The 23,430-nt window shown below is 38.6% G+C and overlaps 1 protein-coding gene across 1 annotated transcript in view; it reads left to right on the top strand.

Moving 5' to 3' along the window:
- LOC115162554 (integrin alpha-M) overlaps nt 1-19,647 on the top strand; it is a 62,605-nt gene extending 42,958 nt beyond the window's left edge. The window contains exons 26-30 of the mRNA XM_029713983.1: nt 10,489-10,569; nt 11,237-11,347; nt 11,480-11,593; nt 11,904-12,014; nt 15,868-19,647. Coding sequence (XP_029569843.1) covers nt 10,489-10,569; nt 11,237-11,347; nt 11,480-11,593; nt 11,904-12,014; nt 15,868-15,960 — 510 coding nt within the window. The 3' untranslated portion in view covers nt 15,961-19,647. The remainder of the gene's footprint in view (nt 1-10,488; nt 10,570-11,236; nt 11,348-11,479; nt 11,594-11,903; nt 12,015-15,867) is intronic.
- The last annotated feature ends 3,783 nt before the right edge of the window (nt 19,648-23,430 follow it).

Genomic DNA, 23,430 nt, shown 5'->3' with positions numbered 1-23,430 from the left:
CTTCCTTATGCTACTGATAAAAAATAGGAGAATTTAAGCTTTCTGGTATTGTAAACTTGGTCTAATCTCCCAATATTGAGCGAATTACACCCTGTTAAAATGGGAGTAAGTGGTGAACTGTCACGTTCTCCAAGATAGCAGGAAAGGGGTAAGTCAGGCCCAGGAGACAGGTCCGTTGAACAAATGTTTAATACAGCCAAGAGGAAATACAGTGACAAGGCAGGGTGCACAGCCAACAAAAGGAAGGAGAATAGCTCCAAGCTCCAAATAGATGGGGTGCAGCCCGGCAACCCTAATGCCTATCCAAATACGTTGCGTAATCTAATACATACATAAATCCTGCCCACTACAATAAACGGAACACGAAACAATCCCGCACGAATCCCAAACGAAACAGACAAACTAAATACCCCCCCACTAATGACAAACAAGGAACAGGTGCAAACTAAAACAGACATAACCAACAGACACTGAAACATGGATCGGTGGCAGCTAGTAGGCCGGCGACGACGACCGCCGAGGGTCTCCCGACCGGGGAGAGGCTCCACCTTCTGTGGACGTTGTGACATGAACAGTGATATTGAAGAGACATTTGCAGTACTTCATTTAGCAAATTACAATGTGAAAGCAATATTTTTTTTTTTAGCTTAGACAGAAAAACAACTTTGGTTTAGCTGCCCAGTGTTCTAGTTTGGCTCTAGGTTGTCTTGATTTTCAGTGTCTCAAACTTGGAAAATGCCTGGGATTGGTAGATACAGTCCATTTGGAAAGTATTCAGACCCCTTGACTTTTTCCACATTCAGTTACGTTACAGCCTTATTCAAAAATGTATTAAATCGTTTTTTTCCTCATCAATCTACACACAATAACCCATAATCACTAAGCAAAAACAGGTTTAGAAATTTTTGCAAATGTATAATAAAAAAAAAACTGAAATATCACATTTACAGAAGTATTCAGAATCTTCACTCAGTACTTTGTTGAAGCACCTTTGGCAGCGATTACAGCCTTGAGTCTTTTTGGGTATGATGCTACAAGCTTGGAGCACCTGTATTTGGGGAGTTTCTCCCATTCCTCTCTGCAGATCCTCTGAAGCTCTGTCAGGTTGGATGAGGAGCGTTGCCTCACAGCTATTTTCAGGTCTCTCCAGAGATGCTCGAGCGGGTTCAAGTCCAGGCTCTGGCTTGGCCACTCAAGAACATTCAGAGATTTGTCCCGAAGCCACTCCTGCGTTGTCTTGGCTGTATGAACCTTCGCCCCAGTCTGAGCTCCTTAGCGCTCTGGAGCAGGTTATCATCAAGGATCTCTCTGTACATTGCCCCATTCATATTTCCCTCGATCCTGACTAGTCTCCCAGTCCCTGCCACTGAAAAACTTCCCCACAGCATGATGCTGCCACCACCATGCTTAACCGTAGGGACGGTGCCAGGTTTCCTCCAGATGTGACGCTTGGCATTCAGGCCAAAGAGTTTAATCTTGGTTTCATAAGACCAGATACAGGTAATCTTGTTTCTCATGGTCTGAGAGTCCTTTAGGTGCCTTTTGGCAAACTCCAAGATGAATGTCATGTGCATTTTACTGAGGAGTGGCTTCCATCGGGCAGCTCTACCATAAAGGCCTGATTGGTCATGCTGCAGAGATGGTTGTCCTTCTGGAAGGTTCTCCCATCTCCACATAGGAACTCTAAAGCTCTGTCAGAGTGTCCATCGGGTTCTTGGTCACCTCCCTGACGAAGGCCCTTCTCTCCCGATTGCTTTTGCAAGAGTCTTGGTGGTTCCAAATTTCTTCCATTTAAGAATGATGGAAGCCACTGTGAAGTTGGGGACCTTCAATGCTGCAGAAATGTTTTTGGTACCCTTCCCAAGATCTGTGCCTCAACATAATCCTGTCTCAGAGCGCTACGGACAATTCCTTGGACCTCAGGGCTTGGTTTTTGCTCTGACATACATTGTCAGCAGTAGGGCCTTTCCAAATCATGTCCAATCAATTGAATTTACCACAGGTGGATTGCAATCAAGTTGTAGAAGCATGTCAAGCATGATCAATGGAAACAGGATGCACATGAGCTCAATTTCAAGTCTCATAGCAAAGGGTATGAATACTTATGTAAATAAAGTATTTCAGTTTTTTTTTATACATTTGCAAACATTTCTTAAAATCTGTTTTCACTTTGTCATTACGGGGTATTGTGTGTAAATAGTACCCGCAAAACACCAGTCTCAACGTCGCCATTGAAGAGGCGACTCCGGGATGCTGGCCTTCTAGGCGGAGTTGCAAAGAAAAAGCCATATCTCAGACTGGCCAATAAAACGATAAGATTGAGATGGGCAAAAGAACACAGACACTGGACAGAGGAACTCTGCCTAGAAGGCCAGCATCCCGGAGTCGCCTCTACACTGTTGATGTTGAGACTGGTGTTTTGCAGGTACTACTTAATGAAGCTGCCAGTTGAGGACTTGTGAGGCATCTGTTTTTCAAACTAGACACTCTAATGTACTTGTCCTCTTACGCAGTTGTGCACCGGCGTCTCCCACTCCTCTTTCTATTCTGGTTAGAGCCTGCTTGTGCTGTTCTGTGAAGGGAGTAGTACACAGCATTGTACGAGGTGTTCGGTTTATTGGCAATTTCTCGTATGGAATAGCCTTAATTTCTCAAAACAAGAATAGACTGACAAGTTTCAGAAGAAATGTTTTTGTTTCTAGCCATTTTGAGCCTGTAATCGAACCCACAAATGCTGATGCTCCAGATAATCAACTAGTCTAAATAAGGCCAGTTTTATTGCTTCTTTAATCAGGACAAAAGTTTTCAGCTGTGCTAATATAATTGCAAAAGGGTTTTCTAATGATCAGTTAGCCTTTAAAAATGATAAACTTGAATTAGCTAACACAACGTGCCATTGGAACACAGGATTGATGGTTGCTGATAACGGGCCTCATACGCCGATGTAGATAGTCCATAAAAAATCTGCCATTTCCAGCTACAATAGTCATTTACAACATTGACAATCTCTACACTCTATTTCTGATCAATTTGATGTTATTTTAATTGACAAAAAAATTGCTTTTCTTTCAAAAAACAAGGACATTTCTGAGTGACCCCAAATTTTTGAACGGTAGTATATATATATATATATATATATATATATATATATATATATATATATATATATATATATATATATATATATATATATATATATATACACAGTTGAAGTCGAAGTTTACATTCACTTAGGTTGGAGTCACTAAAACTCATTTTTCAACCACTCCACAAATTTCTTGTTAACAAACTATAGTTTTGGCAAGACGGTTAGGACATCTACTTTGTGCATGACACAAGTCATTTTTCCAACAATTGTTTACAGACAGATTATTTCACTTATATTTCACTGTATCACAATTCCAGTTGGTCAGAAGTTTACATACACTAAGTTGACTGTGCCTTTAAACAGCTTAGAACATTCCAGAAAATGATGTCATGACTTTAGAAGCTTCTGATAGGCTAGCTGACATCATTTTAGTTAATTGGAGGTGTACCTGTGGATGTATTTCAAGGCCTACCTTCAAACTCAGTGCCTCTTTGCTTGACATCATGGAAAAATAAAATAAATCAGTCAGAAAAAAAATTGTAGACCTCCACAAGTCTGGTTCATCCTTGGGAGCAATTTCCAAACGCCTGAAGGCCCCACGTTCATCTGTACAAACAATAGTACGCAAGTATAAATACCATGGGACCACGCGGCTGTCATACCGCTCAGGAAGGAGACACGTTCTGTCTCCTAGAGATGAACGTACTTTGGTGCGAAAAGTGCAAATCAATCCCAGAACAACAGCAAAGGACCTTTGAAGATGCTGGAGGAAACAGGTACAAAAGTATCTATATCCACAGTAAAACAAGTCCTATATCGACATAACCTGAAAGGCCGATCAGCAAGGAAGAAGCCACTGCACCAAAACCACCATAAAAAAGCCAGACTACGGTTTGCAACTGCACATAGGGACAAAGGTCGTACTTTTTGGAGAAATGTCCTCTGGTCTGATGAAACAAAAATAGAACTGTTTGGCCATAATGACCATCGTTATGTTTGGAGGAAAAAGGGGGATGCTTGCAAGCCGAAGAACATCATCCCAACTGTGAAGCATGGGGTGGCAGCATCATGTTGTGGGGGTGCTTTGCTGCACGAGGGACTGGTGCACTTCACAAAATAGATGGCATCATGAGGTAAGGAAAATTATGTGGATATATTGAAGCAACATCTCAAGACATCAGTCAGGAATTTAAAGCTTGGTCGCAAATGGGTCTTCCAAATGGACAATGACCCTAAGCATACTTTCAAAGTTGTGGCAAAATGGCTTAAGGACAACAAAGTCAAGGTATTGGAGTGGCCATCACAAAGCCCTGACCTTAATCCCACAGAAAATTTGTGGGCAGAACTGAAAAGGCGTGTGCGAGCAAGGAGGCCTACAAACTTGACACAGTTACACCAGCTCTGTCAGGAGGAATGAGCCAAAATTCACCCAACTTATTGTGGGAAGCTTGTGGAAGCCTACCCGAAACGTTTGACCCAAGTTAAACAATTTAAAGGCAATGCTACCAAATACTAATTGAGTGTATGTAAACTTCTGACCCACTGGGAATGTGATGAAATAAATAAAAGCTGAAATAAATCATTCTCTCTACTATTATTCTGAGATTTCACATTCTTAAAATATAGTGGTGATCCTAACTGATCTAAGACAGTTAGGATTACTATGATTACATGTCAGGAATTGTGAAAAACTGAGTTTAAATGTAGTTGGCTAAGGTGTATGTAAACTTCTGACTTCAACTGTATATTAACAGTACCAGTCAAAAGTTTGGACACACCTACTCATTCCAGGGTTTTTCTTTATTTGTTGTATTTTCTACATTGTAGAATAATAGTGAAGATATCAAAACTATGAAATAACACGTGGAATCATGTAGTAACCTAAAAAGTGTTAAACAAATCAAAATGTATTTTATAATTGCCTTGATGACAGCTTTACACACAATTTACATTCTCTCAACCAGCTTCATGAGGTAGTCACCTAGAATGCATTTCAATTAACAGGTGTGCCTTGTTTCCTTCTTAATGCATTTGAGCCAATTAGTTGTGTTGTGACAAGGTAGGGTTGGTATACAGAAGCTAGCCCTATTTGGTAAAAGACCAAGTCCATATTATGGCAAGAACAACTGAAATAAGCAAAGAGAAATGAAGGTCAGTCAATGCGGAAAATTTCAAGTACTTTTAAAGTTTCTTCTAGTGCAGTCGCAAAAACCATCAAGCGCTAAGATGAAACTTGCTCTCATGAGGACTGCCACAGGAAACAAAGACCCAGATTTACCTCTGTTGCAAAGAATAAGTTCATTAAAGTTAACTGCAACTGCAACTCAGGTTGCAGCCCAAATACATGCTTCACAGAGTTCAAGTAACAGACACATCCCAACATCAACTGTTCAGAGGAGACTGCGTGAATCAGGCCTTCATGGTCAAATTTCTGCAAAGGAAACACTGCTAAAGGACACCAATAATAAGAAGAGACTTGCTTGGGCTAAGAAACACAAGCAATGGAGCAATGGAATGGAAATTTGTACTCTGGTCTGATGTGTCCAAATCTGAGATGTTCGGTTCCAACCGCCGTGTCTTTGTAAAACGCAGAGTAGGTGAATGGATGACCTCCGCATGTGTGGTTCCCACCGTGAAGTATAGAGTAGGAGGTGTGATAGTGTGGGGTTGCTTTTCTGGTGACACTGTCTATTTACTTAGAATTCAAGGCAGACTTGACCAGCGTGGCTACCACAGCAATCTGGTTTGGGCTTAGTGGGACTATCATACATTTTTCAATAGGACAATGACCCAAAAAACACCTCCAGGTTGTGTAAGGGCTATTTGACCAAGGAGAGTGATGGAGTGCTGCATCAGATGATTTGGCCTCTACAATCACTTGACCGCAAACCAATTGAGATGGTTTGAGATGAGTTGGACCGCAGAGTGAAGGAAAAGCAGCCAACAAGTGCTCAGCATATGTGGGAACTCCTTCAAGACCGTTGGAAAATTTAATCTTGAAGCTGGTTGAGATTCCAAGTGTGTGCAAAGCTGTCATCAAGGCAAAGGGTGGTTACTTTGAGGAATCTTAAATAGAAAATATATTTTGATTCGTTCATCACTTTTTTTGTTACTACATGATTCCATATGTGTTATTTCAAAGTGCTGATGTCTTCATTATTATTCTACAATGTTGAAAAAGTAAAAATAAAGAAAAACCCTATAATGAGTTGGTGTCCAAACTTTTGACTGGTACCGTATATACATTAAAAATGAATCAACACATTAATATAATTTTTGCATGTAATGTATACAGGATACGAACATTCAATTTCAGCTAAACAATGAATATACAGTGTTTTGCAACAAAACCCATTTTAATACATATCAAATATCTATGAATAAAAAATCTGAGAACAGTAATATTTTACACCTACATAAAAGGTACCAATAAGCAATCATTTATGATGAAAAATGCAAATGTGGAAATTTGGTGGATATAGCATTTTGGAACTAAACTCTTCAAGGACAGGATATCAAGTTTCAAGTTCTAATGTCACAGGTACAGTGAAATGCCTTTTTTGCAAGCTCTAAACCCAATGATGCAGTAATCTATATCAATGTAGTACTAAAAATAACATTAGTTAAAACAAAAACACATGCGAAATAAGATTAAGAAATAAGAAGTGCACAAGAAAGTAAGAAGCTACGGTATATAAAGGGTCAGTTCCAATACCATATTTACAATATACAGGGAAACTAGAGTGATAGAGGTAGATATGTATTCACCTAATTTTCAACTGAAATATGGGCAGGTCTGTTTTGTTTTTTGGGGGAGGGGACTTCCGGGTAAGTACTTCCGGCCAATAGTTTGCAGCTAGCTAGCTAGCTAACTAACTCAGTATCGCTTCTCACAACTTTCCAAACATGGATTCACGCAAAATGGGCATTTTATGTTCGGTAAGGGGATGCCACAATAACTGGCAGAAACGGAAGTTGTTCATGGACGCTACCGTCCCACCTGACCAACATCCAGTGAAAGTGCAGGGCGCCAAATTCAAACTACAGAATTGTAAATATTTAACATTCTTGAAAATACACATGCAATATGTCAAAATAAAGCTTAACTTCCTGTTAATCCAGCCAAGGTGTCAGATTTCAAAAAGGCTTTACGGCGAAAGCATACCATGCGATTATCTGAGGACAGCACCCCATCAAACAAACACATGACAATCATATTTCAACCCACCAGGCGCGACACAAAACTCAGAAATAACGATATAATTCATGCCTTACCTTTGAAGATCTTCTTCTGTTGGCACTCCAAAATGTCCCATAAACATCACAAATGGTCCTTTTGTTCGATAATGTCATTTTTTATATCCATAAAAACTCAGTTTAGCTGGCGCGCATCAGTCAATAATCCACTCAGTTTCCCTCCGTCAAAATGCATACAAAATGAATCCCAAACGTTACTAATAAACTTTTCCAAACAAGTCAAACAACGTTTATAATCAAACCTTAGGTATCCTAATATGAAAATAAACGATAAAACTTAACACGGAGAATCGTTATTGTCTTTACCGGAGATAAACAACAAAGAATGCGCTTTCCTCCACGCGCTTGGAATCACTAAAGCCAAAATGGGAGCCACCTGGAAAAACCACAATTTCCGTGTCATTTTTCTAAAAACCAGCCTGAAACTCTTTCTAAAGACTGTTGACATCTAGTGGAAGCCCTAGGAACTGCAATTTGGGAGGACTTGGGCTTATAATTAAAGTTCAAGCCATTGAAAACAGTGGTAAGCTGAAATGTTTGGAGAGGGATGGTTTGTCCTCAGGGTTTTGCCTGCCATATCAGTTATGTTATACTCACAGACATCATTTTAACAGTTTTAGAAACTTTAGAGTGTTTTCTATCTAAATCTACAAATTATACCAACTGCCCCCTATCCCAAAGAAGTTATCATGCCTTCTTCAATCTATTTAAAATACATTTTCTTCAACACCAAAATGTCTAACAGACCAAGAGGGAAGACAACTGTTTACGAAGTGCCACACTGTTTTCTTCATTTGTGCCCTTGAAAACCAAACCCAGAATCAAACTGAAAACACATTTGAAACCTTTAGGCATGCCTCCTCGTCCTTCATTTCAAAATGTTAAGTATCAAAGAAAATGTCAACAAAGTTGAATTTCAAAGGGTTTTTATTAACACCATCATTTGCCAAGTGCAAGATGAATTACGACATGCTTACTGTAGATAAGTTCATGAAGTACAATAAAAATATTCATAACTCATGAGGAGTTATCCGTAGGCATTAGATAAACATGTATGAAGAGAGCTGTTCAAGGCAAGATATAAAACAACACCAAGAATTATGCAAATATAATCAGGTAAATGTGCATATGAAGGGGAACTGTGCAAGACAAAAAAAACACCAATCAAGAATTATGCTTAGATAATAAGGTAGAGCTGACAGAGAGCTTTATAAGGCACAAAATATATGAACTATTTAAAAACACAGAAGTATTAGGCCCCTAGATACCACATAGATTAACATATTTGGAGCACAGAGTTTGCCTGACTGGAACTCATCTACTATCCTTGGCAGCATATGTGTGAAATAGAATGCCTTCAGTTTAGGGATAACATCAGCACAGAACATCACATCAAAAGGCACAATAACAACCTGCTCGGATGGAGCCCAGGCAAGCAGTTTACATCTCTCCAGTCCTGTGCAGAACATGACCATTTGGACCTGCATGTAGTACAGACAGGCTCCATTAGGTTGCAGCTGAGGAACCCCCTCCACCAGCTTCACAATGTTGAGTTTGCCAGAGAACAGTTCAGTCAGAGACTCACACGTCTCACACGTCGATTCCACCTTTTTCCTATATCATCATTTTGCTCGTTTGATGAATCTGCAGAGGTCGTAGCATGACATCTTGTACTTGTTCCTGTCCTCAGGCATAGCCTCAGGGTTGTCTGCGATAGCCCTGTGTGCGGTAGCTCTGTCCTTTCTTTTAGCAAAAACCTCAGTGTTAATTCAGGGCTTTTGATTGGGGAAGCAGCGAACCTTCACTGTGGGGACAACTTTGCCGATGCATTTCCCAATGAAGCCAGTGATGGAGGTGGTTAGCTCATCGAAGTTATCGGCGGACTCTCGGAACATATTCCAATCAGTGCTAACAAAGCAGTCCTGGAGCGTAATCCCTAATTCTGATGTCCATTTCTCAACAGAGCGAGTCACAGGTACTTCTTGTTTGAGCTTCTGCTTGTAAACAAGAAGCAGGAGTACAGAGTCATGAGCTGATTTGCCAAATGGGGAATGAGTTAATGCCTTGTATGCTTGCTTGTGGGTAGAGGAACAGTTGGGCATCCTGTGACTTAATGACGAGGAGTTAAAATATACTTTCAACAAAAATATAAACGCAATATGCAACAATAACTACGATTTTACGGATTTACAGCTCATATAAGGAAATTGCTCAATTAAAATCAATTCATTAGGCCCTAATCTATGGATTTCACATGACTGGGAATACAGATATGCATCTGTTGGTCACAAATACCTTTTAAAAAATGTAGGGGCGTGGTGCTCACACCAGTCAGTATCTGGTGTGACCACCATTAGCCTCATGCAAGAGCGACAGATCTCCTTAATATAGAGGTGATCAGGCTGTTGGTTGTGGCCTGTGGAAATGTTGTCCCAATCCTCTTCAATGGCTGTGTGAAGTTGCAGGATATTGGCGGGAACTGGAACACGCTGTCATACACGTCAATCCAGAGCATCCCTAACTTGCTCAATGGGTGACATGTCTGGTGAGTATGCAGGCCATGGAAGAACTGGGAAATTTTGAGCTTCCAGGAATTGCGTACAGACTCTTGCAACATGGGGCCGTGCATTATCATGCTGAAACATGAGGTAATGGCAGCGGATGAAAAGCACGAAAATGGGCCTCAGGATCTCGTCATAGTATCTCGGCATTCAAAATGACATTGATAAAATGCAATTGTGTTCGTTGTCTGTAGCTTATGGCTGCCCATACGATAACCCCACTGTTCACAACATTGACATCAGCAAACGGCTCGCCCACACGACGCAATACACTCTGTCTGCCATCTGCCCGGTAGTTGAAACCGGAATTCATCCGTGAAGAGTGCACTTTTTGCTTTTTGTAACATTTCTGGGATCTTTTATTTCAGCTCATGAAACATGGGACCAACACTTGACATATTGTGTTTATATTTTTGTTCAGTGTATAAATACATTAGTAATGATAAATGCACAAATAGCACACATATAAAGTAAAGTAAACACTATGTTCAATCCCAAGAAATGGGACCAAGAAGGTGGATATTGCAGGTTTTATTTAAGTTTTGTGATGATTGGAATTGACAGGAAACTTTTGTGTTTCAGATTCAAGGTTGTCAAAGACACAAGGATGAGGAACCTACTGCCACAGAGTTTGTGGACAAGCTGCAGAAAAATCATGCTGTGGTGAATAGTGCTAGCCCATTTCTGTTTTATAATGCCATCTTCTATTTGAAATAATATCTTCTATTTGAAATAATATTTCTCAACAACTTCCTGGTATTGCAATTTTAAGAGTCCACCTAAAAGTCACACCTAACACCAACTTGCCTTGAGTGTCACGAACAGTAGTAACGACAGGTTTTCTGCAAATAGATTGTTTATTTAATTACATGTCTCGACACATAATCTAATGGCAAAACATATATTCTAGAGTTTTTAGATGTTGAAGCCAAGTGTTGTTACAGGTGTTGTTACAGATTTGCTGTGTCTAGAAATGCTGTTAAATGTAAACAGAATAACATTTAGGTAGTTGCCTGATTCTGTATGAAGGCAAACTTAATTAAGAAAAGGTATTCACAACCTCTTAAAATGTGACTTTTAAAATGTTTAATTTGTGTTACACTTTATAACTTTCATGAATAACCCATTATAAATTGTTCATAAAGGAGTATGAATGCTTTATAAATGATAATGAATGTTATAAATGCTTAACAACTATAATGCATATATAAATAGTTGTAATGCTTATTCATGGGTTAATAGTAAATAATGTATTCTATTATATTAATGTGTTAGATTGTCATTAGTTCAAAAGTGATCACAATCATTTGATCTTCCCCCTATCCTACAGGACTGCTCTGTCGCAAATTGCGGGGTGTTCATGTGCAAAAGCTTCATTAGAAATCAGGATCGTAACTCTTACAACATCACTGGTAACCTCAGCTCTGGATGGATAGAACAGGTAATAAATGAAAGGATGGAGGTATGGATAATTGTATACAGTATTTTCCCTCAATGCTAGCTGTGCTAATTGTGCTAATTTACAGTAAATATCTCCTTACATACATTCCTCGCTCTTTCTCTCTGCTCTCAGATTGGTCTTGAGTCTGCCCAGTTCAACTTGGTCAGCAGTGCCACTGTAGATTATGACAGAAACCAATACATCTATTATTCTTCGGACTCCAAAAACAACCCACCTATACAAAAGGTATCCTTTTAGATGTTATCTCCTCAAATCAGGGTTGGGGTCGATTCGAATTGAAATCAGTCAATTCAGGGAGTGAATTTAATTTAATATCCAAATATGTAAAAACTTTTGGCATAAACAACTTCTCCTTTTCAGCTTATTGCAAAGTTGTAAAAAATATTATTAAAATGTTTTACTTATTGAATTGGAATTTCAGTTTACTTCCTGAATTGACTGCCTTCAATTTCAAATTGACTTCAACCCTGCCGCCCAGTAAGATTGATAACTTAAATTAGCTTCAGTTGAAAATACATGCATTTGTCATCCTCAGATTGAAACTCAGGTGGAGGTGTATCCTGAGGTTGACTTCACAAAGGGGGTCATTGGGGGTGTTGTGGGAGGTCTGCTGCTGTTAGCTTTGATCACAGCTGGGCTTTATAAGGTAATATTCATTACATATTTGGTATAATCAATTTCACTCACATATGTTGAATATCTACAGTATACTCAAAGGTTTTAATGTACATCACCATTTTATATTAAGTAGTTCTAAAACAAGGGGCGTTTTCATATCCATGTAATGTGCCATGTACAGCATACAATGCCTTCAGAAAGTGTTCATACTCCTCGACTTATTCCACATTTTGTTGTGTTACAGCCTGAATTCAAAATTGATAAAATAAAAAAATATCTCACCCATCTACACACAATACCCCCTAAGTGCAAATACATTTTTAGATTTGGGTGCAAAAGAGCAAGAGGGTAAGTAATTACATGGGGATGAGGTAGACTGGTGTGCTATTTACAGATTGGCTGTGTACAGGTATGGTGATTGGTAAGCTGCTCAGACAGCTGATGCTTAAAGTTAGGGAGGGAGATATAAGACTCCAGCTTCAGAGATTTTTACAATTCGTTCTGGTCATTGGCAGCAGAGAACTGGAAGGAAAGCCGGCCAAAGGAAGTGTTGGCTTTGGGGATGACCACTGCAAAATACCTGCTGGAACACGTGCTACGGGTGGATGTTGCTATGGTGACCAGTAAGTTGAGATAAGGCGGGGCTTTACCTAGCAAAGACTTATAGATGACCTGGAGCCAGTGGGTTTTTGTAAATGGCATCGCCGAAGTCAAGGATCGGTAGGATAGTCAGTTTTACGAGGGTATGTTTGGTGGCATGAGTGAAGGAGGCTTTGTTGCAAAATAGCAAGCCGATTCTAGATTTAATTTTGGATTGGAGATGCTTAATGTGAGTCTGGAAGGAGAGTTTACAGTCTAACCAGACACCTAGGTATTTGTAGTTGTCCACATATTCTAGGTCAGAAACATCCAGAGTAGTGATGCTAGTCGGGCGGGAGGGTGCAGGCAGCAATCAGTTGAAGAGCATGCACTTAGTTTTACTAGCATTTAAAAGCAGTTTGAGGCCACGGAAGGAGTGTTGTATGGCATTGAAGCTCGTTTGGAGGTTTGTTAGCACAGTGTCCAAAGAAGGGCCAGATGTACACAGAATGGTGTTGTCTGCGTAGAGGTGGATCAGAGAATCACCAGCAGCAAGAGCGACATCATTGATATATACAGAGAAAAGAGTCGGCCCGAGAATTGAACCCTGTTAGTGACTGCCAGAGGTCCGGACAACAGGCCCTCCGATTTGACACACTGAACTCTCAAGTTGCTGCAGGGGTTGCTGAGTTGTTGGCCAGGGTAGGGGTAGCAAGGTGGAAAGCATGGCCAGCCGTGGAAAAATGCTTATTAAAAATATTGATTATCGTAGATTTATCAGTGGTGACAGTGTTTCCTATCCTCAGTGCAGTGGGCAGCTGGGAGGAGGTGCTCTTATTCTCCATGTACTTTACAGTGTCCGAAAACTTGTTGGAATTAGTGCTAAAGGAATCAAATTTCTGTTTGAAAAACCTAGCCTTAGCTTTCCTAACTGACTGAGTAGATTGGTTCCTGACTTCCCTGAAAAGTTGCATATCGCGGGGGCTATTCAAGTGGGCTGGAAAGTGAGCTGCATTCAGGGGATCTACGTGTTTGAGAGTGTGAGTTGGAAGCAGACGTTACAGTACGTTTCTAAGAGTTTTCCACACCTGGATTGTGCAACCTTTGCCCATTATTATTTTCAAAATTCTTCAAGCTCTGTCAAATTGGTTGTTGATCATTGCTAGACAACCATTTTGAGGTCTTGCCATAGATTTTCAAGTAGATTTAAGTCAAAACTGAAACTCTGCCACTCAGGAATATTCACTGTCTTCTTACTAAGCAACTCGTGTAGATTTGGCCTTGTGTTTTAGGTTATATTCCTGGTGAAAGGGGACTCAATCTCCCAGTGTCTGGTGGAAAGCAGCCTGAACTAGGTCTCCACTAGGATTTTTCTTGTGCTTAGCTCCATTACCTTTATTTTTTATCCTGAAAAAATACCCAGTCCTTAACGATTACAAGCATACCCATAACATGATGCAGCCACCACTATGCATGAAAATATGGAGAGTGGTACTCAGTAATGTGTTGTATTGGATTTGCCCCAAACATAACACTTTGTATTCAGGACAAAAAGTGAATTGCTTTGCCAAATTATCTTGCAGTTTTACTTTAGTGCCTTGTTGCAAACAGGATGCATGCGTTGGAATATTTGTGTTATGTACAGGCTTCCTTCTTTTTCCTCTATCCTTTAGGTTCGTATTGTGTAGTAACTACAATGTTGTTGACCCATCCTCAGTTTTCTCCTATCACAGCCATTAAACTCTAACTGTTTTAAAGTCACTTTTGGCCTCATGGTGAAATCCCTGAGCAGTTTTCTTCATTCCTGGGTGTATTGATACACCATCCAAAGTGTAATTAATAACTTCAAAATGCTCAAAGGGATATTCAATGTCAGATGTTTTATGTTTACCCATCTACCAATAGGTGCCCTTTTTTGCAAGGCATTGGAAAACCTACCTGGCCTTTGTGGTTGAATCTGTGCTTGAAATTCAATGCTCGACTGAGGGACCTTACAGATAATTTTATGTGTGGGGTACAGAGATGAGATAGTCATTAAAAAATGACTACCTCAAAAATCACACATAAGTCCATGCAACTTATTATGTGACTTGTGAAGCAAATATGTACTCCTGAACTTAATTAGGCCTGCCATAGCAGAGGGGTTAAATGCTTATTGACTGAAAACATTTCAGCTTTTCATTATTCATTTAGAACATTTTTGAAAAACATGATTCTACTTTGACATTATGGGGTATTATGTGTAGGCCAGTGACAATTTAATATATTTTAGGCTGTAACACAACAAAATGTGGAAAAAGTCAATGGGTGTGAATACTTTCTGAAGGCACTGTATTTAGTAGAGTTCTGTATGGGTCAGTTTTTTGGAGCCACACCCGCCCCACGCCTGCCACAATTCCGATACACACCCAACACCAGGACAGATTGTTCTCCACGAATCAACCTACCTGCAAATAATTGTTCCGAGAGATTATCTGTGAACCTGCCAAATTGCATCCATTTTTTTAAATAGTTTTTTTTACTCCAGACAGTAGGCCTATTGATTTTCTTAATTTGTCTGCATGTCTATTTAACCGTTGGATAAAGGAAACCATACAAATTATTTATTTTTATTTTCACAATGTGGCACATTGATAACTGAAATCGCTTTGAAAAATAGCCTGCTTATATAGTGAAAGGCTCATCTGCTCCATCCAGCATATCTCCTCCTCATCAAATACCAGAGACACGGGCCAGCCAGCAACATGCTTTTGTTTTTATGTTGGGTTATCGTCGTCCTGTCCTCTGTTAGTTGTGTAACCAAGTTCAGCCTAGTAGCTAGGTCTACTAACCTACTATATTTATGCTATTTATTTAGTTGAAAAAGACAATCACTTGCGGGAAAAACACAGTTTTATTTTATTTATAACAACTCAAAACCTTTGCAGGCAAAATTGTTTTGGCTATCAAATTGTTTGATTGAAACTTAAATAAAGCATTGCCAGAATTGAATATAGCCTGCAAAAATCTTCTAACCTTTGCCAGCCACACCAGTCAAATGCGAAGTATAGGCCAGCGTATGGTGAATGAAAGTTTCAGTTGTGAATGCCTCTGCACGTGTACAAATTAGAATGTTTCAGCACCAATAATGGACAGTTCCCTACTCCAAGGGAACAGTGGATACCTGACCCGATGCAGGAATCTAATATGTAGTACACATTCTTACACTCTTGCTATGCAATAAATTTGCCAAAAAATTGTTAAATAACATAATTTGATATTGGTTTTGTCTACATCTCTCTCTACACGTCTCTTTCTCTCAGGCTGGGTTTTTCAAAAGCCAGTTGAAGCAGATGATGCAGAATACATCAGAAGATGGACCAGGGAATGATGGAGAAGCTGCCTCGCCTGAATAACAGCAAACAATTGGACTTGCTCACTGAATGTGTACAAATATTAAAGGGGAAGTTCAGGATTTTACAACTTGATGTTAGATGGTTCCTTACCGAAAAAGTAATCTATGGGTCAGGAAAAACAGTAATCCATGGTTCGGTTTTCTTTAAATCTACTACAAACTTCAGCTAGCATGAGCCACTCACTGCTGACAAAAAACAATGCTAGTGATAGATGCAATCGTGCAATTTAAAAATGTTATCGGCCAAATCAACTTCATAGTTGGTTTGCCGTTACTTAATAAACCTTTACCGCAAAATGTTCCCATGTGGCAACATATCATTTCTCTTTACCGCCTTACTTCCCTAAATGAAAAAATACACCATGGCCTTTAATAACTAGCTACCACGCACATAACTAGCTAAGAGCTAGTTAATAATTTGCTCCACAAATGATTCTCATAAAACAATAATCTTTACATCTCCCACCTCCCCCAAAAAAGATAACATATTGCCAAGATAACATACAACTTTATTTACATATGCATGGATAATACAAATATTTTTTATATGTATAATATTATAATATCCATTACATAAATATAAGTAGGGCTAGAATTAATACTTTTTTTAAGAAAACATATTTTCAGAAAGTGTGAAGGAATTAAACAATACAATTATATTTCAAACACCTCATTTTTATTAGAAAACCCAATTATTCATGATATTAGTAGTTGCAGAGTATTACCGTTGTCGCACAGTGTTTCCATATGGCAACATACAGTTAAATAAAACTTTAAAATAGATATTTTTAAACATTGTTCTACATTTGTTTATTTGAGGCCATTTGAAGTGATAAAAAATGGAAGTGATGGGGGCATGGTTCTAGAATAATGCATGCAGTAAAGGGTGATTTGGCCATTGTAAATTATTTGCACAATTGCCCCTATCACTTCCATTGATTGTTAGCTAACAGCGGCTAAAGTTAGCTGAAGTTTGTTGTGTGTGTGTTTTTAGGTTACTGTAGTTTCACAGAATCAAACTGATTACAACATAATTTATTGGTTGACAGTAGGGTTGACCCACATGAATTCAGTCACTTTTTGACTGCACCCCTTTTGATTTGAACAAAATGTTCCATACATGTTTGCCCATCATATAAGTGGTCAGAAACTACTTTTTGGACCTGAATTGAAAAACATTCTGGAGGTTCTCAAAGTTGACCCCTTTTTCATACCCCAGGCTACAATGAGACATCCATATCTTCATCACTGAAAAATATAAACGGTTGAGTTTGATATAATTTGGAAACATATAAACAGGGTAATCAAACTATTTTCTCATTTCTAGAAAAAAAGTGTTTATCAGCTATAAAAAAAATCCTTAAACTAAAATGTTTTTCTCACATCATTTGCAGCTTAGAACCTATTGTACATAAAACATAATCTGAGATGTTTAAATTCTGCCCACCATCAGTTGAGACACAGCATACTGTTCAATGCAGTGTGGGTTTCATTTCAATCATATACAAAGTATTCATAGAATGGGCCTATGCCTTTTGACCACTGCATTTAAGTTGGTACACCATTGACATTTTAATTGAATTAACATTTTAACGTACCATTATTACCAAAAAAGATGGCCACCGGTCCACCCCTGTTGAATGTTAATTTGAATGGGAATGTCTATTCTATTATCTATATTTCTGTATTTCAATAGGTTTCTTATGAAAGAATTTAGAATAATGGATATTCCCATTCAAGTCAAAATTCTTTGATGGGTGGACCTGCAACCATGTTTGTGGTACCATTTGAAAGATACAATTTCAATTTTATTCACATTTTAGTATGTACGGAAAAAAATTGTATGGAAAGATTATTTCAAATCAAAAGAGGTCAAAATGCGGGAAAGCATATGGATCAAATCAGTAAGTTATTGTAAATAAAAAGTTTACCTCCTGGCAACTATCTGCCTATAAATTACTGTAAAATGCTCAGTAAACCCTTTACAGTGCAGTTCTTCTCTATTGTCACATGCTCTTACAAAGACTGCAGAATTGGTAGTGGACAAAAGAGGTGCTCAACCTTAATTAACATAACCATAGACCACTTAAACTGGTGCAACACTTCCACTAACCAATGGTTGGCACAAATACATATTGTAGACAACGCCCCCAAATATGCTAATGATGATCCCCCTGCCAGTACAAGCCCCCACCTACAATTCAAAGTGCATAGATGATTTTACCTTATATTCAAAATATTGGGATTTTTTTTTAAACCATTACACTAGATTACCCATAAAAGTTACAAAACAGTACCATGTGAGATCATATGAGTACCTCTGAATGTACCTTATGTGTATATTTTACCTTTAAGTACCCCAGGGAGCAAGACTGCACCCTAACCGTACCCTTATTATGTTCTTGGTAATAAATATGTACCTGGTGGCAATGCAGAAACATCAACACACCTCTGACCAAGAGGATGCAAGTTCAAATCCCCAGAGCATATATTCATACTTTACATTAAGTGTCCCGGAGCCCTGCTATTTTTATGTTGGTGTTGTCAGATAATCTGACTTTGCCCACCCCCAATGTCATACCCAGAGACCTGGTCGAGTAGCAGGTAATTCAGGTCGCTGGCAACCTAGAGGTTGCAGTAAAAATACAGTAAATATCATCATTTACAAGTGTTTACTGGAATTAGAATACAGCAGCATACCATGGTAATTTTAGGGCAGTAACACCCTACTTTAACTGTAAAATTACAGAAAATTGTATATTTACTGTATTTTTACTGCTACTCAGTAGCCAGTGTTTACTGAAATATATATTATAATTATAGATAATATATAATAGTCTGAGAAACCTTTAGCAAAGTGCAGAAATGTATTCTTCCCAATAAATCTGTGGCCAATCGCTGCCATGCCCAAAAAGCATAACATTTCAGGTCACTGGCAACCAGAAGGTTGTAAGTTCAAATCCCAGGAGAGGTTGAATCCCAAATGTCATTTTACAGCAATAACATCTTAATTCAGCTGTAGAAAAACATATTCAAAAATATTGTAATTTCAGATGTTTGAAGCTTGTGTACAAAACTGAAAGTAAAAGATGCAGAAACGACGCTTAAGAACGGACGAATAGAAATAGCGCACATAGAACAGAGCTACCTCTGTTTAGACTTGCTTTCAATGATAATGACAGATCTATAACTCACATTTCTATGTGAATTTGGTCAGGTCGCCCAAAAAGTTACATATTGCAGCTTTAAATTAGGAATCTTGCAGCTTTAATTGAATTTTAACATTTCTTATGAAACCTTCTCGTATTTATATGGCACAGACATTGTGCTACATAGTAAATGTTTGTTCTATTGTTCTTCACATTTAATAGACATAGTAACTAGATAGCTTGCTTAAATTCAACCCCTATCCTTGTGCTACTGGGAAACCAATGATCATGTTCATAATTCTTTCCAAAAATGATTTAATCCAATCTTCCAACTGGCAAGATATCTATCAGTTGGAGGATTGGATTCATTTTTGGAGGGAATTATGGACATCTTTGGTTTCCAATTTGCACAAGGATAGGAGATTTGCAATAGCTTAGAGCTTACAGAACATGTCATGAGTTAGTTTAGTTTATTGAAACATACCAAACATGAAAATAAATGTAAATATTTCTACAAAATAAACTAACTTCCAAAAACATCTCAACATTTCTTGCATTTAAAGAATAGAATGTATGGTAGCTTATGTTCGTTGTGTACTTTACAGCTGTACAACTGATGTTAAACATGGCTTCATTAATTCAAAGTATACAGTGCATTTGGAAAGCATTCAGACCATTTGACTTTTTTCATAGTTTGTTACGTTACAGCTTTGTTCTAAAATGTATTACATATTTTTTTCCTCACATAACTCTACACACAATACCCCCTCATGATGAAACAAAAACAGGTTTTTGGAAATTTTATCAAATGTATAAAATAAAAAAAACAGAAATATCACATTTACATACAGTACCAGTCAAAAGTTTGGACACACCTACTCGTATAAGGGTTTTTCTTTATTTTTACTATTTTCTACATTGTAGAATAATAGTGAAGACATCAAATAACACATATGGAATCATGTAGTAAGAAAAAGTGTTAAACGATTCAAAATATAATTTATATTTGAGATTCTTCAAATGGCCACCCTTTTCCTTGATGACAGCTTTGCACACTCTTGGCATTATTTCAACCAGCTTCATGAAATAGTCACCTGGAATGCATTTCAATTAACAGGTGTGCCTTCTTAAAAATGAATTTGTGGAATTTCTTTCCTTCTTAATGCGTTTGAGCCCATCAATTGTGTTGTGACAAGGTATGGGGGTATACAGAAGATTGCCCTATTTGGTAAAAGACCATATTATGGCAAGAACAGATCAAATAAGCAAGGTGAAACGACAGCCCATCATTACTTTAAGACATGAAGGTCAGTCAATACAGAACATTTCAAGAAAGTGCAGTCACAAAAACATTGAGCTCTACAATGAAACTGGCTCCCATGAGGACCGCCACAGGAATGGAAGAAACCGAGTTACCTCTGCTGCAGAGGATAAGTTCATTAGAGTTATCAGCTTCAGAAATTGTAGCCCAAATAAATGCTTCACAGAGTTCAAATAACAGACACATCTCAACATCAACTGTTCAGAGGAGACTGCATGAATCAGGCATTCATGGTCGAATTGCTGCAAAGAAACCACTACTAAAGGACACCAATAAGAAGAAGGGACTTGCTTGGGCCAAGAAACACGAACATTAGACTGATGGAAATTTGTAGAATCATGATAGAATCATGTAGTAACCAAAACATTAAACAAATCAAAATATATTTTACATTTTTGATTCTTTAAAGGAGCCACCCTTTGCCTTGATGACAGCTTTGCACACTCTTGGCATTCTCTCAACCACCTTCACCTGGAATGCTTTTCCAACAGTCTTGAAGGAGTTCCCACTTAGCACTTGTTTGCTGCTTTTCCTTCACTCTGTGGTCTAACTCATCTCAATTTGGTTGAGTTCTCCTTCTTAGTCAAATAGCCCTTACCCAGCCTGGAGGTGTGTTTGGTCATTGGCCGCTAATAAATAGACGAGGATCCCATCAGCTCTCTATAGGCTAGGCCAACTATATTTATTTCTCATCTTTCCTAATATTAAGCACATAGCTTATATTTACAACAAGAGTATAGCCTACCTGGCTGGCATTAAAATAAACCACGGGGAAAAGCGTCCTCCATCTCTATTTAAGTGCATAGTGTAGCCCATTGTTAGATTACTTGTTAGATATTACTGCACTGTCGGAACTAGAAGCACAAGCATTTCGCTACACTCACATTAACGTCTGCTAACTATGTGTATGTGACCAATAAAATGTGATTTGATTTGATTTGAGATGACATGTATTTCTTCCCGTTGCCCCTGTTTCGATACAGGTGCATGATAATGGTCCATTCTAAATCAGAACAAATGTCACACATATATTATTTAGTAAATGTAAAGACAAGATGAAATCAAGAATAATCTGATGGGTGACCATATTAACCTATCAATTGTGAATTATATATTATCACTTGTGAATGATGCCCAGCATAAGAAAAAAAAAATTTTTTTGCGACTTTTTCTAATCATAGTTGCACACAATCATGTAGCCTAGCCCACAGGCCTATATGTTTTAATAAGGTTTGTATTCCAACTAAAGTGGCCAAATAACCTCTTGAAATAAAGCACATTAATCCGCCTTACAAGAGGTGTAGAGCCTAGCTGGCATATTAATTATAAGCAGCGTGTGAGTTTCAAGTTTGGGGAAGATCATTTTCACCATAAAAATGCACCGTTATAATAAAAGTATTACATGCATAATTGCATTTGCTGTCACTTCTGATAATGGTGTTTTCTGCTAATGTAACGTTCGCGCTTATAGCCACACCACTGTGCACATTGGTGTGCTTATTATGTGAAGAAATAGCCTAATAGTTTATCAACATTTTAAGCTAAATGTTCTGATCTGTTGTGTCAGCCACATTGCATAAACATGTTTTTTGATACTAATAGTTGTATAAATTTGGGATATATCGCATCCCACAACTGTCCCAGACTATATTTGGAATATTTATTTCTCGCACAGAATAGAATAGGCCGACTTTTGTACTATGGGGGATAGGAGATTGACATAGGCTAGTGCTTTTCCTGTTCGTTTGGCATACTCATCTTGATGGCTGACGAAAAGTAAATGTGGACAGTTCTTCCAATATCTTCAATATGCACCTCGTAATTGGATAAGGAAAAACGCAGTTACGTCCCCGATTTGTCTGTCTTCACTTGTAGCCTGTGAAAAAGACCCAATCACGTGACCGAAAGCCATGTGAGTGAGAGGCGCTTCTGATTGTGAAGCACACTCAGGGAGAAGGGCACAACGCAGCACTCGTTGAATGGGTTTTTAGGGTGCATTATGGCCACAAAGGGGATGCCTTCGTGAAATTCTAGGCATTATCAAGTGCTTGTCAAATTGTGAATGAGAGACTATTGGAGTGTGTACAGCCTGTGGAAAAAAACAAAGCAGAGCTCATGCCTTTCAAGCAACTTTTTTCAAATCATTATTGGAGTATCATCATATAGCCCAACGTTTGTAGAACAAATAAAGTTACATGAATAACTCTAAAGTAAGCATATAGGAGTACCCATTTCTTTGATAACCACTCAACACAGAATAGCTGCATGTGCGCACTCCCTCAAATCGTCTGGAGAAAATATGTATATTTTATGTTAAATTGTATTCTTCATACTTTAAAATAATATGAAATAATGTAATGGAATTATTGTAGGTGTGTCACCTATGTGTGTAAGCCAGGAGATGCTAAATGTGTTTATGTTAATTAATGGTCAATTACCTTGAGATCGATAGTTATTTGCTTGACAATCCCTGGCTGATGAAATTTAGTGACTGCCACAACCCTAGTTATAACAATGTATTACTGATTCATAAAATGTTTTCTTCATTAGTTTCATAGAATGATTATTCCTCTCCCAAGTGGCGCAGCGCTCTAAGGCACTGCATCGCAGTGCTTGAGGTGTCAGTACAGCCCCTGGTTCAATCCCAAGCTGGGAGACCCATGAGGCGGCGCACAGTTGTTCAGCGTCGTCCGGGTTAGGGGAGGGTTTGGCCAGCCGCGATTTCCTTGTCCAATCGCTCTCTAGCGACACATTGTGGTGAGCCAGGCTTCTGCAAGCTGAATTTGGTTGCCAGCTGGACGGTGTTTCCTCCGATGCAATGGTGTGGCTGGCTTCTGGGTTAAATGAGCACTATGTCAAGAAACAGTGCGGCTTGGCATGTTTGTATTTTGAAGGACGCATGGCTCCCGACATCCCGAGTCTGTAGGGGAGTTGCAGCGATGAGACAAGACAGTCACTACCAATTGGCTATCATAAAATTGGGGGGGGAAAGTACAAAAAA

The sequence above is a fragment of the Salmo trutta genome, chromosome 2 (assembly GCF_901001165.1).
Source record: "Salmo trutta chromosome 2, fSalTru1.1, whole genome shotgun sequence".
NCBI lineage: Eukaryota > Metazoa > Chordata > Actinopteri > Salmoniformes > Salmonidae > Salmo > Salmo trutta.
This window is presented reverse-complemented; position numbering and strand designations above follow the sequence as displayed.